Consider the following 19,186-nt stretch of genomic DNA (forward strand, 5'->3'; position numbering starts at 1 on the left):
TCTGTGCCTTCCTTGTAGCTCAGGACAGGGTAGGCATGAGTCAAGACATTTGTCATTTCCAAATTGCACCGGCTGGTAGCATTGCCATTAGGTCAAGCTATTCGCTGTCAGTCTCAACCAGATCGAAAGAGATATTCTTCATTGGCACGAATAGATGGCGAAAACATTAAAAGGTTGAGTAATTTCTGACTGACTACAAAGCATTTATATCAGCGGTATCAGATCGTGAAAATATCGGCGTTCTTTTTATTTTCTTAGCTATTTTTCCTCTATGGCAAACTCCCATTTCAGACATATGTGTAGCGCAACGATGCCCTAAGAAGACCTCATGCTGTGGAGTACAAGCCGAAAATGAATTTCTATACCCACTCAGGATCAGAGGATCACCCGGATCAGGATAAAGCAATTTGCAATTCCACAGTTTCAACGGGGGCAGATAGTGCGTCGCCTTCCTTACTCTCGTCGGCAGAGATGCCAGTAGCCAAAGATTGCAGGCAGATCAGAATCGGCTATGCTTGATTCAGCCTAGACGACAACCTATATAGATCGCACAGCTATGATCCGCAAAATGCGGTAGCAATGGCTGCGAGATGACTGCGAAGCAGAGGCTAGTTGCTGAGAACCGGAAGTACGATCTGCGCTTTTCGGTCGGTGAGGTTTCCTTCCGGATTGCTAGCACCCCGTCAGCCTAGCGCGAGTGCCCACAGCCGGTTTGTAATACGTGGCTGAGGTAAGTGCGCTGAAACTCTGAGCTAAGCCAACGGTGAAGCCGGAGGATACAGGAGGAGCCGCCAGGAGTATCCCGCACCGCATTTCGTAGCGTGGATCTTTTTGCAGAGAAGTGTGGAAGTTTTATATACAAGTTCGCCATCACTCTGGCAACGTCACTGTGAAAGTAGCCACAGCAGATTGCTATCTACGACGACTGCCGCCTACGTATATCCCGTTCTGAGGGGGGTAGCGGACCCAGGGAGGAACGCGTCGCTCAATCCAATCGAGTCATATGTCTTTTAGTTATTTGGCTATTTCCGACTATAGCCAGTGACACCACCGGCTAGCGCCATTTGCATCTAGCATAGTGTTATACTATTGCTATATTATTACGATCTGAATCTCAATCTCACGTATGGAGATCTCCATGATTCCTTCGCTGTCGTTACTGCTGCTGATGTTGCTACTCGTTTGGTGTGATAAAAAGCGTTAGCGTTGCCGTCGCAGTGATACGTTCCGACGCTGGTTTCGGTTTTGGGGTCAGACCCACCGCACTGACCCCGTCCACTTGCTGCTAGTGCTTTTCCAGCTGTAAGCGTCTGCTTCAGACCACTGAATCGTCGCCCTTTTGTGCTAGCAAGGAGATAGCAGCTACAGACGACACAGCTGATGCTCCCCTCGTAGCCGAGGCACAAAAAAGTAGCGGCCGATGCCGCCATAGTATAAGCAGAGTGCTCATTGGCTGACCGAAGGAAACATCTGACAGACGCAGGTACTGTCACTTGGCGCAGTATCCGCACCAAAAGTAGTACTAGAATCAGATGCATTATATTTAGTAGCCGAGATTCAAAATTCAAAAATCTAACCCGACAAATACGCAAACAGATGCAGCCGCAATGTAAATAAACACAACGACAATGCACAATACGACACTCATAGAATAGGATCACCGAGTACTTACAAATAACATATTTAGCCAAGTTTTTAATACTAAGCAACCGAAAACGCTTTTCATGAAGTTTCGCTTATCTTAGTGATAGTTGGGTTGTTGTCTCAAACTAGCTCAGTCACTAGCGGTCCACTATAGTTACAGCCGTTTGTAGCTAGTGACATTTGGCAGGAAGGACGACTTTCAGCGACAATAACAAAAAAGGCCAAATATGAATCGACATACGATGAACCACGAAAATCATGTATGGGATCGTCGATATATTTATAATGTTGCGTACATGCTGCGGCTCTGGCTGTGAAAAGAAACAATAAAAGTAGGGGTTAGCAGCCTAAAAGGGGTAACGTTTAATGAGATGTGTCAAGATGTGGCGTTACAGGTGCTTTTCTTTGTTTTTTGCGCTTTCTTTGCCGCTGGGCCACCTTCACCTTAGCCGGCCGCATGGACGGTAACATTATGACTAATAAATGCTCCACCCGAAGACGGCCGATTCAGGCCATGTTGATCCCAGCGACTTGAACGCTACGGCTGCTGCTGCTGCTACCATTCATTCTGTCCTCGACCAGTGTCGTCCGTCGGATGCCAAAAGCGCTTCCCGAGCAGGCTCCGCTTTACTGATGGTTGTTTCAACACCATTCCTATAGAGGTCATCACGATATCTACGATGGACGCTTCCTCTCGTTTCTACCATCTCGTACGATGCCTCCAAAAATCCGAAAGGAGACGACCCGTGTCGTCGGCTTATTCTCGATTTTCCTTTCATTCCATAGCAGACTTGTGGAATCCAAGCCGACAGCATTTTACATCTCTAGAGGGTGGCGCAAGTCAGAAAAACCATGGTACCCTATTTAAGTGGGAAACTAGATCGACTTGCGGACGTCGTCGGTATACTTTTGCAATCGAAGCTACGACAGTAGCAACAAGAGCGGTCTGCGGTCTCGGACGATAAGACGCCAGACCGCACGAACTTGGTGATTCTTCTTCTCCTATATACGCCAGTTTCGGATAAAGCCGTAGCAGGGAGAGCTGTTGTTACATCCGTAGTCGTTGAGGTTACACAGATGCATGCCCGTTTGAGACGCTTCCGGAATAGCAGACCGGCCATGATGACGTCGCGGGCGGGGCCCGTGGCATGCTCCAGTGATACACTCTCGAAGATACAGTCTGCCCCGCACACATTGCTCAGTCGTACCCCGCCTTTACATTGGCCCGCAATGCCCTACCACAACTAGTGATCTCTCGTTCAAAATCTACTGGCGTTCAAGTAGGCAGAAAAATAGGATGTCATCTCGGACTGATGCGCTACGTTACTTCTTTCTTCCCGGACACTTTTTTCTTCGCCTCTTCCTGTGTCGATAGTAGTAGCTACTCCTCCCGTGACTAAGCCGCAGCGACGAGTTTCTCTGAGACTCTCTCTATAAAAGGCAGGATAGGGAACACGGCGCCGGGGTTGGGTAGAACGAGGCGGGTCCACTCTGATAGATGTTGAATGTGGCGCGCGAACTCAGAGAACTCAGTGTAGCTTCACAGTGGCCTGCTTGTCCATGTCTAAATGACCGCATCTCCCTTGAACGCAAGCCGTGCGACTTTTCCTTGAAGGCCTAAAATCCAAAGATCACAACCTTTCATATTCTAAGAGAGGCAAAAAAGGGACCTAGGCGGGCATCATTACTTGCCTGGCGCTTGACTAAAGAAGCGCACAAGACCCTATCGCCTCGTTGTTCTGTTTGCTATCTTCTGCTCTCCACTTCGTTCACAGCAAAGATGATCGCGACGGTGGCAGTAACAGCAGCAGCGGCGGCGGCTCTGGTCGCAGCGCTGATGGGCGGGTATAATATGTCGGGCGAGTGCAGTTCCTTGTTCGGGCCGACGGCGAGGGTGTCACGAGGGCGCAATGTTCGGCGATTATTAATAACCGAACTGCGACGACACAAGCCGACCCCTGAAAGGAACAAGGGTTGGCTGTGAAAAATAGTTGCGTTACCACCGCACCACTAAGATTCACTTGACCCTCAGTCCTACTTGTGCTGAGTGCGCGAACGATGTCCCGTACAGAACAGCGAAAGGAGACAACGGCTAAAGCCCTTCACACCGCGGTCGGTACCGCCATTGCCTGTCACCCGACTCAAGAACTCAAAACGGTTTATTGAAACTCTACGTTCAACTGCTTTCTGTCCGTTGCAGTCTCCTACTAGTGCCGCCCATCTGACCATTCGCAAAGCGAAGACGGCAGGCGTGCATCTGAGCGATAGGGACATGCTAATTAGCCGATGCGAACGGCCGATGATCCTCGCCGGCCCTTGGTCGCTTTCTCTTGATCGCGAGCTGCCGTATCGGCCAGCGTCGTTGACCGTCGTTCGCGCTGGTTGTAGTACGCTCTCTACAACACCAATATGAATGGTGAGAAAGCTGTCGGCAGCCGCAAGAGCCGATACGCATTTGCTATCACCACCGGATCTCAGCGACGGAACTGATCATCCCGGCAGCTGGTGAATGTGGACGTATGCAACCGCTCGAGGACTCGCTTGGAGCTGTCATATGGTGGGTAAATAGCGATTTGATCAGAGCTGGGCCGAACGTTGTTTACGTGGCCGAACGTGGCTACCAGTGTTGGCCATCAGCAGGTTTACGGCTTTATTAGCTTTGAAGGACATGCGGCGGCCCATGGTTTGCTGCCAGCTTGAGACTAAGGGGGAGAGTCAGGCAGCTAAGAGAGTTTTAGCGCAGCATCGAGAGCACAATAACACACCAAACAATGCCGATAGAACTGACAAATTCCATCCCCTGCAGTCTGGCACACAGGAAGCAGTGGCATTGCTCACTACTACTGATGCTGCTGCCGCCCCAGCTGCTTGGCGACAGTCGAGAACACTTTGCACCGCAACCGCTGCTATGATATGCGTCTATTTGTGTGGGGCGCTTGAAAGATTGGTCGCTCTATGGATCGAGCGGGCGAATAACAAAACGACCGCCATCGGGTGCCTGTCTTGTCCTCTTTCCTGTTCATATGGAAGAAGCTGGGCGCTTTTTATCCAATTAATTTTGCCCCATAATCCGGTAAAAGCAATAGGAGCAGCTTGGAGGAACGCTAGTGCGCGAGTTGCGTGTGCAGCGGTACAGCTGCGTCCCTCGCCTCTTTCCAATGTCCCTGTCACATGCACTAAAGATCTTTCCATCGTGCATTGCGTGCAGCACCGCCTGCCTTCCTAGGGACGGTACCAGCCGGATCAGTGGCGGCTAGCTGAACGTTGTTGTCCTGCGGCACAACCGGGGGGCAACGCCTTAATAATACGCACAACAATACGATACATCTATGCAACCTAAATACACGCGACGGTACATGCACATACAGGCCGGGAGTATATCACGTAGAGCTATACACAACATGGCACCTTCATCAAAGAGTATAGTACACGGGAGAGGTGGTCTTGCCAGGGTGGAATTCATCGACTCAAAGGCAGAAGTAAACAGAAAACGATGAACGACAAGCAGCATTAGAAAGCAGGCTCAGCTTAGTTGAGGCGCAAATAAGAGGGCAGAGGTGTATGTGATGTCATGGCGACAATGTCGCCATTATAGCTATTTGTGACGCAATCCCCGTCCCCAGCTCAGCTGATGCCGGTCTTGACGTGATGGTCACGTAATTATATCTCCGGTGCGCTCATGACCGAATCCGAATGAGCGTAACTTGTAAACGAGCATTGTTCCTTCATTCATGTACGCGACATGTGTGTGTCTGCTCGTGCGCGCATCCATTGTCGGGGCTCTCAAGCCAGCGGCGCAAATTAGCGTATCATTTCCGCTGCTCATAAGCAACAAGCGGATGTAACAAACATAATGCGATTGGCCACTTCCGGTGATTACCCCCAGCCACCAGCCCCCAATGAAGGCGCTCTGATCTCAAAGCCGCAACAACCCCGAAAGAGTCCCCAAGGGTCCTTTTACACCTACATAGATTTATACAAGTTTAGCGTTTGCTCTCAGGGTTCTGTACCAGAGATTGCCACGAAACCAGTTTCGACTATAAGCGGACGCTGGCGGCCGTAATACCTTTGTAACCTGGACTCGCAAAGTGGGCATAAGCTCGAAACAATCGCCATGTCGAAGCTAATATTGCTAGTTAACGTCTATCGAATATTGGCGTCATGTGAACATATGTGCGAACCCCTGATATACGCTTCAAGGGAACGCGTAGTGCTTGCGTATCATCAAAAGAATTATTTGATAAGATTATCTGCATCGAAACGATGGACGATGGTCTTGCGGTGATTACTACAGACGACTATCGATAGCTCGGTTATCAGGAAAATTGTACCTATATGGGAACTCTAGAGGTCCTGTTCGAGCGGTGCACATATATTTAATAGAGTCTACTTATAGAATGAATATACGTATATGGTAGGGAGATAATTTGAAGACTTCGTCGCTTTTATGTATGTACGGTGACAAGTGGAATGTTACTAGAAATATGGCGACTTGCTCTGTTTTGAAGCTCGCTCATGTTGAATATTTTTCGTCTGTCTTTGACAGTCGAACGAGTCGTGTGCTTTTTCCTAAATGCTGTTCTAATACGAGGCACATTTTATAAATTATGCTCTACGACTACTATCAAACAGTACGATTTGATAGCCTGTGTTCGTATTACTGCTATCAATTATTATCGAATTCGAAATAGCGCTATATTATGCCGAACGCTCGTGTGTTTACCTTAATCTTATTCAACTGATAGAGCTTGAAAAATGTCTGTTGTTTATTTATGAGATTCTAGTGTGCCGCAGCAGATACAACCCTGATGGTTGTTGCAGTTTACAAGAGTCGCTGCCAACATCCGCAGCCGTTGCCATGGGTGTCATTGAAGCATTATTCAACGATGTGTGAAATACAATAAAAATCTATTACATGTATGTGGTTGCATGGGGTAAGATAGAGCGGCAAGATACCGTGTCTTCGGTAGTATCCAGAACTGCTCACAAGCAGTATTTTATGTTAGCTTTACTCTACTAAATTTTCTCCTTTGTATAGTTGTGGCTGTTATTGCCATCGATGCCGTTGTTAACAAAGGCGATGCTTTTTGTCGTCCACCTGCTGGGCTCTACGACTGCTTTATTCAATCCGCCACTATGTGGTCATGTAGCTCCTGCGATGTTCTCCGCTACCATTACAATCGCTCTCGGCTTATCTTCATCGTCATTTCAGCCGCGAGCGTACAGCAGCCCGACAACGACTGATCATTTTTGATTTCTCATAAGCACTTTCGACCGCGGCAGCGATGGCAGCGCGGATCTTCTTCTCATTTTTGCCATTCGTTGATTTTCTCTGTTTCATTTTCCTTCATAAATATTGTCGGCGTCAGAGTCGCTGCCACTGTTGTGACCGAAGCCGCAGTGGCTCTTCTAGTGATTATTTGCGTGTTAGCTAGAAGACTGATTGAAGCCAGTCAGTCAGGCAGGCAGGCAGGTCGGCTGGTAGGCCAGCGTGAGCGGACGAGCACAGGCAGCGAGCGAGACATCACGCCGTTGAGGAGTGGCCAGAGCTCCAGCCATTCACTAATTAGCAAGTTGTTCCGGGGTCAAGGTGCAGGGACGGCTTGCGAATAGCGAGCGCTATAACAACGGTATCGAGCATAGACGCCACTATTATTACCGCTACTATTGCCGATGATGTCTAATAGATAACACACCTCTCTCTGTGCGTCGGCGGATTGCCAATGGAAGAACACCGGTAGCAGCATCAGCGATGATTTTGTATACCCGTTGATCGGCCGGTGTTTTATGTGGTGAGCGGAACCGTGTTCCGCGGCGTCGAAAGGCTACATTCGATGATCGGACAGCTTCCAGCAGCAGCCTCAGGCCGGATGGGGTTGGCACATAGATGCGAGCGAGCTAGCTGGAACGTCTGGGCTCATAATAGTGATGATTGTAGCGGTGATGACGATTGGTTGACAGCTACGCTGCTAGTGATTTTAGTTTTCACGAGTCTGAAATCATCGTCTCCACTGACGGTTAGGCAATAGCGGGACGCGGTAGATGATGAAAGTGATTAACAAATCCAACGGCCCGATCAGCCGGCCACTGGAAAGGACGCTGGGTCGAAGAGAATCCGCCAGTTGAGTCGGGGTGATGCCCGTGGCCATTTTGCGACGACGACGACAACGCGGGCCGGAGCCTGACTTACTTCGGTTGTGGATTCATTGTCGGCTTTAGTTTCCGCTGAAGATGTCGTTGCTATTATCGTTCCTAATGCTGCTTTACGAAGAACAACGCGGCGGAACTGGCATTATTATTATCTTGCTAGGTTATTTATTCCTTCTCTCGTAGCCATCATGGACATATCGCAGAGGTACCGATCATTGTTTGTTTGGATCATGACAGCCTAATTGTACCCCAGCGAAGACAATTTGTAGCTCAGTGCTTAATGAGCATAAAAAACAGTTCTCGTATCGAATATTTATATTATTTTGCTTCAAAATCTATTACTTGCTAACAGTCGAACATGACAATTGTTTCTACGACTATTTCAAGGAGTGGGTGCACTCTCTCTTTTAGATATATCCTAAGACTTACGATTTACGCCTTGAAACGATTCGAACTTTCAAGTTTGGTACCACTTACTTACGCGGCTAGCCTAGCTAGTGCCACAAAACAAAGCGTGTTTTGGACTTGGATTACCTCTTGTGTTCAACGTGTCTTAACACGGTTGCTTGCCCCACCATAATATGAAGCTTCTTATTTTTGCTCGGCAGAACCGAACGATCAGTCAGCAGTCGCGTTCAACTAATGATGATTGATCGTGTCTCTGACGAAGAATGATGATTCAATGTCAATTCATTTTTACGCAATTTTCGTGCAATAAACAAGTGTCGGGCAATACTGCACCTAACCTAATATGCGATTCCTCCGCATCTGCAAAACTTGGCACACCTGTGAGAGTCTATGCATCGTATGACATTATGTTATATCGATATGGTTCAACTACGACTCAGCGGGACACCTTCCCTTGACGACTTTTATAGCAATTCAAAAGAGTCCATCGTCAGGCTACAACACTGCTAGCTGGCTAGATGGAGCGCGGATGAGGTAGCTCTGCAAAGTGCTTATGTCATCCCGGAGCTAGTTGGAAGTCCCAACGACCTCGGCCAGGTTTGCCGGCCTCCGACTCGAACCATCATTGAGATCAAAGGAGGACCTGATTGGGTTCATCGAGATCCGATCAGCACCTGGAGCTATATATGAATGGTGAACGAACTTCATGCGAATGCCCCTTTTTTTCAGTCCTGCTCGACTGCTCGCGCGGAACCGCAACCAACCACGACCCGCGCGGGGAGAAAGAGGAATCGACTCTTATAGATACACATAGACGCAGAGAGAGATCTAAGAAGCGAGCATTCGTGGGCCGCCCGGTTCCGCCACTTAATGAGTAAGTTCGTACTGTCCCCCCTTTCCTGTTCCCCACAGCCCGTCTTTCTCAGACACCTTTGCGACAGACTAGTAGGGGCTGATTGGGCAGTTGGCTGTTAAGGGCCATGCTATGCGAACCGCTACGTTCGCATAAAGGGGCTACGCAGACGGGGTGTTGCATGCACATTCATACAGGTATTATATAAGTGGTCGACATTCATGCGGAGATATGCATGCGTGAATGCGTGTGCCGCTGGAGGGTGGTTGTGAAGTGAGGGTGTGGTTTTTATATTGATATTTCACTATTGCCTGCCCGGTCGCTCAGTTGCTCGGCGTCTCTTTCGTGTCGGCCAGATATTGCCGGCCATCAAGCCATCGAGTTCATCACTTCCTCGATGAATGAGCTGATCTTAGCCGCCGAGCTTCGAGTAAGAGCGCAAGCAAACGTTGCGATGACGAGTGGAGCGACTAATGCGTACAGGGTATAAGCAGAGCGAGCGTATGGCTATAGCTGATGGTACTGCTGTTGAAGGGGCTGTTGATACTCGTCAAAAACCTCATCAGCCGTGAGTCCACCGTTGTCGCTCTCGTCAGTGTAGTCGTTTTCCGATATGTAATAATACACACGTATTAGCATAGCCTTGCACAGCTTTCTGCTGCTACTGAGGCGACCAACAACTCTGATCGATGTGCGCCACCCGAATGAATATATATATATATATATATATATAAAGTGAAAGATATACATCTGTCTATTTGTGCATGTATCTATCTATCGTACGTAGTAGGCTGGTATGGCCAATGTTGACAGATTAGGTGTTCGCTAATATGACCTGTATGGCCTAGAGTTGTTGAAGGCCTTATGCCCCGGCGACGGTGACGGCGGCCCTCTAATAAACCACCGAGTCAGCCGGCCAGCCAACCCCCAGAGGTACAAGGGTACACAGAAAGTGCACGGAACTCATTAGGGGCTTACCCACAAACGGAACCCCTATGCTTCTTTTCTTGACGAAGCCTTTACCTCCCTGTGGCGTTTTCTCATCCCTTCATACCTTTTTTCCTGGCTCGTTCAATGAGGACTCCTTCAGGAGTCACCCGGACTCCGCGTACCTTCTTCTGCCTTACCACTTTGTTGTCTACTAATAGGCATGGCAGGAACGCACAGACAGACAAGAACTGAGAAGAAGGCTATGGAATCTTGGTCGCCACCGTAGCCTTTGTAGCAGCGCAGCACCGGCGGCGGTGACTCTATGCAGAGGATGAAGTGTGTAGGAGGAAAAGTCCCTAGCCAGTTCCTATTGTGAACAAACGGATAGGGCTTTCCTTACTCCTTTTTTCTAGCCGTAGCGAGCTGGTCCGCTCGGGAATCATAAGTTCTGCGTCACTGTTGAGTCCCTGATGGCCTGATTACTAACAAAGCACAGGATAAAACAGGACCACATCTCAACGCATGAATTTCTTCTTCGCTTTTCATCTGTCTCTTTTTGCTTTTTTCCGGTCTCCACTATTTCGTCACTAACGAAAAGAAGGACCACGATATGCTGTGTTATGCACTAATAGATCTGCATTTCTGATTGGACCTACGCTGATCTGTTTCTCGAGTCGAACAGAAGACGAGCAGGTCAGAGACAGCTGACTGAACCAGAAAACATTGTTTTTAACGACTGACAACACAGAAAATAACATTCATAATAACTATAATTTAACCATCGAGTGTTGCTGAATAGGCAACCGAATGACACTAATGAAACCTTTTATCAAAGAAGGCACATATGATTGCAGCAGTGCCATAAATACCATAATATATGGAAAAGTGTGTAACGACAATAGTGCGTGAAAAAAATTCGGCGCTAAATAGAAATCATCGTCATGTGCCTTTTTTACTACTTCATTCTATGACTGACAACACACCGACGCGCACAGACACATTTTAGGCCTACAAGCACATATAGAGCACCGAATAATCCGTATATACAACCGAATAATCTGAATACTACTGTTGCTAGAGCCATAACAACGACATACTGTCATCGTTCAACTCTGACAACACCGTTAATTAACGTCGCCGTGGATCGCCGCTGCACAATGACCGATGCAGATAGCTCTTGTCAGAACAGCTAGCGTCATTGTTAAAACGGCAGTTTTCTTTACCCTTTTGCTTACGATTGCGTCTTGCCGCGTCGAAAGGTACGCACACTGTGTGCGCAAGACGACGAGTTGGCGCATAGCAGACCGATGTCGATTATAGGCAAACGTCCCTTTGAACCCCTCGTCTCATCGGATACTAGCACCATACACCTTTGTCTGACCTGCCCTCGTTTTCTTATGTCGGGGTAAAATTGTCGTTGTCGGCTGTATCGCCTCAAGCGTCGGCTGTGAACAAAATGGCAGAGTTTATCCGAGAAGATGCATTGGCAGCAACCTTCTACTTTTATTAAGACCTTGCTGCATATTATCCATCACGAGCAGGAACAGCTTGGCAACGTTTCGACTGCATGTCGATGACAAGCCTCTAGCCAGCTAACAGAAGCGTGGAATGCTCTGCAGGAAGATCCTGCATCATCTTCTGAACAGAGACAGAGAGGGAGAAGGGCTTATTCGTCGTAGTCGACCGAATTGGTTGCCTAGCGTAAGCGGGTTCCTTTTCTCTTTCTCAGTTTGCCCGTTGTCTGCTCTGGGGGGTTTACCTATGGGGATTACGACTGCACTGGTTTCGCCGCCGCTGTTGTGGGGGTGGTTGGTCGACTCGAACGAAAATGCGTTGGAAATGGGTCGCCATAGCGCGAAGAAATGATAGAAAAAGAAGGCTTGACACGACTGGGAGGATGCAGCAGTGAAGGATCTAGGACGCATTCAATACTTTCGCTCCTTTAGGTCTCAAGTGAATGGTGACAGGCCACTGAAAAACGGAAGAACCCTTTTCGTTGGTACTCGTGGGCCGCCTCCGGCTAGCATATTTGTCCTGTACCCTTGAGACATACACGCATTGGTCGGTCGGGATCGAATAGGATGTACTCGTGTGAGCTTGAGAAACTATCAGCAAGACGGCAAATATGGATATAGAGCGCAAGAAGAGTATTGCATGCGGTCTATTTACCTGTCTACCAACCAAAAACAATATATATACATATATATATATATATAAAGTGAAAGATATACATCTGTCTATTTGTGCATGTATCTATCTATCGTACGTAGTAGGCTGGTATGGCCAATGTTGACAGATTAGGTGTTCGCTAATATGACCTGTATGGCCTAGAGTTGTCGAAGGCCTTATGCCCCGTTATCTAAATTCAGCACTCATAAGCAAGAATTATTTTTTGTCCGTTCGCTGGGGTAACAACTGGTGCATAGCTGCGAATCTGTGTTAAAGAACAGTGAGAAAGTATCCGGACAAATGTTGAAACTCAGTCATGTCGTTTGTAAGACTACAACACGCTACTATCTCTCAACATTCTGCAACATCCCAATAATTCCAATTAAACTGGGTACACTTTTCAGGTGTTGACCGAAGCCCTCCAAGGGTTACGCGGGAGATTAATTAGATGATAACGATGCCCGAATCATTCCTTTAATTTTTATTGGCCACTGATCCTAATTGTAATCTACCACGGCTCGTATATGCATATTCCATTCTCGAGATAATAAGTTCTTATTATTACCGGTATTTCGTTCAATAGTAAAGATGTTTTGATTTTCTTGGTGATAGCGCTGTCCGGCGTTCGTAACATCTCTATAGAAGCATAACAACAGTGCCCGTACAAATAGCGGATAAATATACCTGTTCACGTGTGCTTTTCTAACCGGGAGACAATATTTTTATCTCGATAGCGCATCGTTTCGCGCCATCGTCGAAGTCTGCATAGTGGCACAGAGCAAGATAAAGATATGTCTACATAAACATATCGTTATATATTTACACATTTTTACTCACACATTGACACATTTGCATAGATAACTAGGACATATGACAAAGACCGGGAGGCGAACAGAAAAGAAATTGATGAATAAACAATAAAAATAATAAGGCTACACAATTAATTTGATAGCTCGCTACATAAAATCATCATTGCCTGGACAGCGCTGGACGACAGGCGACGATGCTTAATAAATGACATCACTGCAGAAAAAGGGGATCCTGTATTGGAACGGTAATTTGTGAATGTCATATTACTGGATAACTGAGTGAAGACGCTGATGAAGACGAGGCACGAGCTGCTCTTGTAGCTGGAAGAACGAAGACGAAAACAAAAAAATTAGCAACGACGTGTCGAGCGCGGCAAGCATGGCGCCGGTCACCGTCACTGCTGCTCTGTGGAGTAATAACAGTTATGGTAGCAGAACTCCACTGCTAATAACAGCAGTGACCCATGACTACAAGTCTATTATTAATTCCATTGTTATTACACACAGGAGAGGTATAGCAAGAAAGTGGTAAAGCGGCAGACGTGAGCGCTATGGCCGATGTCGGCCAACCTCAAAGCGTACGTACGAACGAACGTGTAACGTGCTCACTTGATCGCTATCATCATGATCAACGCCATCGATTATGATATTGGGCAAAGAGTCCGGAAGAGGAGCGGGGAAGAGGCGTCGAAGAGTCGCTTCGTTGACTTGCTGTAACGTGGCTGGCGCCAATGTTAACACACCGCCTGTCCTTCGAGGCAATAGATGCGGCTGAAGTAGCTGCGGTAGCAGATTGCATCCATATATCGTCGTGCTCGAATGTATATATATATATATATACCACGTGTTCTGCCGGGTGGCATTGATGGCAGCGTTTGTTCGTCGGTGGCTAAGCAGAATTAAGTTTAACGAAATCTTTAAACGGTATTATCATCGTAACCAGTACTATTATTAATTTTACTCGTTTGCTATTAGGGGGATTTCTGAAAGAGAACCGTTTGGTGGCACGAGGGGATGGGGTGAAAGGGGGAGCGAGCAAATGGACCGAAGAAAGACCTTGAGGCCAGCTGTAATACTACTTGTCGCTGAAGTAGTAATGGTTATCTCAGACGTAATGCTGGCAGTAGTTCCCCTGGTAAACGCCTGCAGCAAAAGCAACAGGCTCATTGCAGAATGCCGCCTTTGCTGCCCCGTCGCTGGTGCTAATCTATACAGTTTACTTGCCCTGTTGGGCGTCTATTCGATACCAATACAAAACGCTATTTAGGATTTCTTTCGCCTCTTCTCTTTGTTAACGCCTCTATGCGTATCTCTGTGGATGCGTATGTAAATCGGCGTATATTGCACCTCTGCCTGAACAAGGATATGCGTATCGCGCGAATTGCACGTACTTGCTATGTTTTTTCCGCGAGTGCATCGACGGTCGTGCTGGCCGTTATTAACACAGAGGGCGCAAACATCGTCTCTGTTGTTAAGCGAGCTTGTTTTGCTTGTAATACAGCGCCGCCGTAAGTATACAATAGTCATTTAAGTCGAACGAGACTGAGGACACGGCATTTCCATTGGTCGTTTATGAGTTCGTTGAAATTCGTGCTTCATTCTATTATTTGATGAGCTGTCGTAGTTATTTTACGAGATCTAGTTGCACTTTTAGCTAGTATTATATTATATATTAGTACAATTATAATGCTTTTATCACCTGAAGTAATTATGACTGGAAGCAAAATTGGACGGCAGCTTTGCCTTAAAAGTATGCGTCTGCTTTCATTATTAGTTTGTTCAAACCTATCTCCATTAAGTAGGCCATACAGATTGCTTTTGACTCTTACTGATTGCCCCTCGAGGCAATCGTGCCGGATACCTATGCTAATTTTGAAATAAATCTTCGTTCGTACAACTAAAATCATATGGATGAAAATGTAATCTACAATAGGAGCATGCACCTATAAAATTATAGACAAGTACTATTATCGCGTCTGTAAAATCGAAGCGGCATAACGCTGATGCAGCTAATATGTATGCACGTTATAGTATGTATTCCCCAGCGCACTGTATAACATCGACGCATATGGGTCGCTTACGTTCATTACTAGCAACAGAAAACTTTCAATCAACTTACATTATCGTCCCACACTAACTGGTATCGCCAACAGTATTAGTATTTGTGTGTTCTGGAGATGATAAGTTGGCCATGTGAAAAGCTGCGAAACAGGTAACGTAGTTCGTTGCCGTCAGCAAACGCCATTACCAACGGATGTCAGCGATCTGGTAGTGGAAACAAGCGACAGGCGTACGCTAACGATTGCCTGCCCAGTCGTTTCCACTCAATCCCTACGTCAGTACGGTGGGGAAAGGCGCTGGAGGGGACTCTGTTACCGGTACCGAGTTGGAGGCACTCGACAGCGCCGAGAATGTACAGCAAAGGAGATTGTCAAAGCAATACCTGTCGGGGCGCGGGGAAAAGGAATGCAAACCCCGCGATTCTGTTTTCTCTCCTAGCAGACAATGTCGTCTAGGTGTCTATGAACTACTGCGTTGCTTAAGTGTGCCAATCTTCGGACGGCAATTGGCAGAGCACAGATAGCCAATACAACACTGTAATCTATTTCGTGTAGCCTTGGGGGGCTGATTTTGGGGAGGCTTTTGATTTACGGGCGTATCTCCCTATGCGCTGCTCGTCGAAAGCAGAATTCGAAAATTGCTTTTACAAGAATACCTGTCAACCCGTATCAGCTGTGGACTCTCAAGGCGACCATCCTGTAGTTCATGTCCTTATTGCAGATGGCGGTTTGCGCCGAAAGCGCACATTTCCTCAAGTGCTGGGAGCATTGTCTGGGGACTTCACGCAAAAGGAGAAGGAAAGGGGGCCTTGTGTAACCGAATTTGCACAGCGTTCCTGCCGTCTCTGCTGCTGCTGTTGTTGCTGCTATGAATTCTGCAGCAGCGGCTATAGGTACCATCGCAATTAAACTCAGCAACAGCAGGAGCGCCTCTTAACCACATGTGGTCGGTGAGCCGCCTGCAGGCCAACATGCGACTGCTGTTTTAACCGGCTAGTAGGTTGTTAGTTTGGTGCTTGACAGCAATGTCTATGTATATCGTCATCTCTGCCTCTGTTCGGCGGCTTCGTAGCCGTTGTAATTGTTGCCGTTGTCTAACGCTTCTAACTGTCCTGCCGATGCTACGTTACGCTCTTGAATTTATCCACAATGATCGCCAGCCTTCGTCCGCTCCGTCGGAGCCTGGCGTGCAATGTGCCGTATATTGTCCTTTCCCCTGTTAGTCGTGTGTTACAATTTTTGTTTTCGACTGCGGTAGCCGTGGTAACGTCTGCTTCAGCGGCGGCCGCCGAAGAGTGCAATGACACGTATGATTTCGTTCCAGCGAAGCGCGCGTCGTACTGTTAAGCTCAGCTTATTCATAGGCGGTAGATGATGCGGAGGAGCTATTAACCAGTTCTTCTTTTTTTTTTTTTTTTTTCTAGCTGGGATGCTTATATTCTTCTGCTCAGGGTTCATGTAGCATCCAGGATCGCGTTGCTCTTATGTTGGAATCAAGTACTATTTCGCTTATAATAATAATGCAATTTGTCTGGTAGGTAGCGGTGGCCATGCTTCCGCAGCTGCGACGATGGGGAAATATTGAGCTGTCAAAAAAGTACTGACTGTTTTTCTAGCTAGATGGCTTTAAAGTTACATAGTTCAAGTAGAATGAGTCGTATCGGGTCGGCGTTGCTGTCGTTTCAAAGCTGACGTTCGGCACTAGTAGACGCGTTAACACTGTCGGAATGCTTCTTCTTTGAGATTTGAGATAGAGCGTCGTGAAGATGAGTGAAATGTCTGCAAAAATTAGCTTTATTTCATAATGTAAATAGATTTTTTTTTCTTAGAAATACTCATATAAATTTTTGCATTTATAACATCTTGATGGCCACTTGATTTGCCGCTGCTGCCGCCGCCAAGCATACGTCTTATAGATTCTTAAGTAAATCTTATAATTTTGCAGTGATTTTTCTTCGAACGTTACCTTAGCCCTATCTATGAACGTCCTTAAACATATTTTTTGTCCGATTAATTGTGAGCCTTTGGATGTAAGGTGTATTTATGTATGAAACTCTCTGTATTTTTGCTACCTTTCAATAGCATTTTAAAGTGAAATTTTCCTTTTCGTTTAAACGATAGTTCTAGACTATTGATCATCTTCGATTAATTACAGCCTGAAAAGGAACAATGGCCGAATCCTAGTCGAATAGGGTGCTAAATAATGTACATCTTTTGGGACATCCTATATATATATATGTGTATATGTATACGCCATATGACAGCAGGCAAACAGTAAAGGTGCATTTGGCAATAATCCCGCTTGCTTAGATTATAACCTCGTCAATGCTTAGTATGACCGTAATAGAAGAAGACAGACAGAATTACTGATTCCCATACTCTACTAGCTCATAATGGAGCAGCTGATTTAGCAAATTGAAGCAATTATAACAGGCAATCTGTACGATTATCTACATACATTACAACGATCGAAATAGAGTCCTCAATGTGTCTACCTGTCAATTTCGATTGCAGATGCTTGCGGTCTGTCAGATGTAACACAGGTGGAAAGCCTGCAAGAAAAGGCGCAATGCGCCCTAGAGGAATACTGTCGTTCGCAGTATCCTCAACAGCCGGCGCGGTTTGGCAAATTGCTATTACGGTTGCCATCTCTGCGCACTGTGAGCTCCCAGGTGATCGAGCAACTGTTCTTCGTACGTCTCGTCGGCAAGACGCCTATTGAGACCTTGATAAGGGACATGCTGCTATCGGGTAAGGCTCCTCTTTCTTTCTGTTTTTTTTTTTTTTTTTTTTTAATTTCGTCTTAGTGCGTTGAGCATATCAAATCCTCAACTAGTACATACATTACCTAAGTATAAAATGTATACAGATATTCGAGGGAAATAACGACAACCCTTTATTGCTAGATGTATTGTATCATTACTGTAACTGCGGAATACAGTAGAAAAGAGCATTGTGCACTATCCGTGGTAATCTGGCGCGTCCTAGCATTGATTGGTCTCCGATAGTAGTTCTTCTTTTTTACAAAGTAGGACAATAATAGTCCATTGTCCTCCGCCCCTTGGCCCTTAGCCTCGCTGGTAAAGTTGCTGTTTTGCGGCCACGTGGGGGCAGTTTGGCAACAGAAACGAGACACAGAGTGGAAGCCATTGACATCGCTAATACCAATAATGAAGTATTAATTCCTCCTTTTGCTTGTTTTGTGTATCCGTTTGGGTGCGTGCGTGGGTGTGTGTCTCTGTGTTTCGTGTACCGGTGCGTTTCTTCCTCTGGATGTTTACAGGGAACTCCTTCAACTGGTCCTACATGTCGCTTCAGTGACCCTCATCGGCGCAAGGCCTGGACCCGTGGAGCGCTCTGTTGAGCACTCTCCCCTCGCCGGTGGCTCCTGCCGCAGCCGCTTCTTCACCGCCGTCATCTCCTGCCCGGAGTAACTCGCAGGGCGGGGCATCGCCCGCACCCATTTGGCGACCTGGCGTCACCGAATCGCCTCCACCGCCGCCGCCTTCGTCGAGTCCGGCTGAGAGGCCGGCGAAACGCCTCAAGAAGGATGGCGACAGCAACGTCGCCAGCAATAGCGGCGGACCAAATTCCAGTACGGCCGCGTGCGGTGGTACGTCGTGTATCGGCGCGACGAATTCCACAATGTCGGCATCAAGCGCCGCTGTTGCAGCGGTAGGAATCACCATTCCGAGCAAGGAGGGTTGCCCCAACAACAATGTCACGAAGTGAGCCGTGTCAACGAAAACGAACACAAGAATTGAATCATCCAGCGATCATGGACCGTTACCGTCTGGCTATTATTGATTTATAGAAAAGACAGAAACCTACAGATAAAGCTAAGGTCATGATCATGATGATCAACACATACTACCCATACAATATACACACAATGAAGAACCAACAAACTACAAACAAACACGTTTAACAAAGAAAAAATCGTATCGCTATGACACGGCTCGTCCAGCCTCAGCTCGCCTCGGGAGTCTGCGCGGACGCTCGTACCAAACCCACTCAATCAAGTCATACCGCATCCAATATGTAAATGCATAGCAATGGTGCTCAGATTCGGAAAATCAAACCCAAACTAGTCTCGTCGGAGTTGTGTTGCATCTGGTTCTGCTAAATACATATATACATATATATATACACATATATATATA

At 47.0% G+C, this 19,186-nt stretch overlaps 1 protein-coding gene across 3 annotated transcripts in view; it reads left to right on the forward strand.

The window, feature by feature from the left end:
• Positions 1-19,180, forward strand: part of svp (COUP transcription factor 2) — an 81,796-nt gene extending 62,616 nt beyond the window's left edge. For 2 of the 3 annotated variants that reach the window (XM_022808280.2, XM_022808281.2), the window contains exons 3-4: positions 17,538-17,774; positions 18,307-19,180. In XM_022808280.2, coding sequence (XP_022664015.1) covers positions 17,538-17,774; positions 18,307-18,344 — 275 coding nt within the window. In that variant the 3' untranslated portion in view covers positions 18,345-19,180. Of the gene's footprint in view, positions 1-17,537; positions 17,775-18,306 lie in introns of those variants that run through there. The other variant, XR_015328370.1, reaches the window with a different exon arrangement.
• Positions 19,181-19,186: the final 6 nt, after the last annotated feature.

This window comes from Varroa destructor, unplaced genomic scaffold, assembly GCF_002443255.2.
Source record: "Varroa destructor unplaced genomic scaffold, Vdes_3.0 BEIS01000005.1, whole genome shotgun sequence".
In the NCBI taxonomy this organism is placed as follows: domain Eukaryota; kingdom Metazoa; phylum Arthropoda; class Arachnida; order Mesostigmata; family Varroidae; genus Varroa; species Varroa destructor.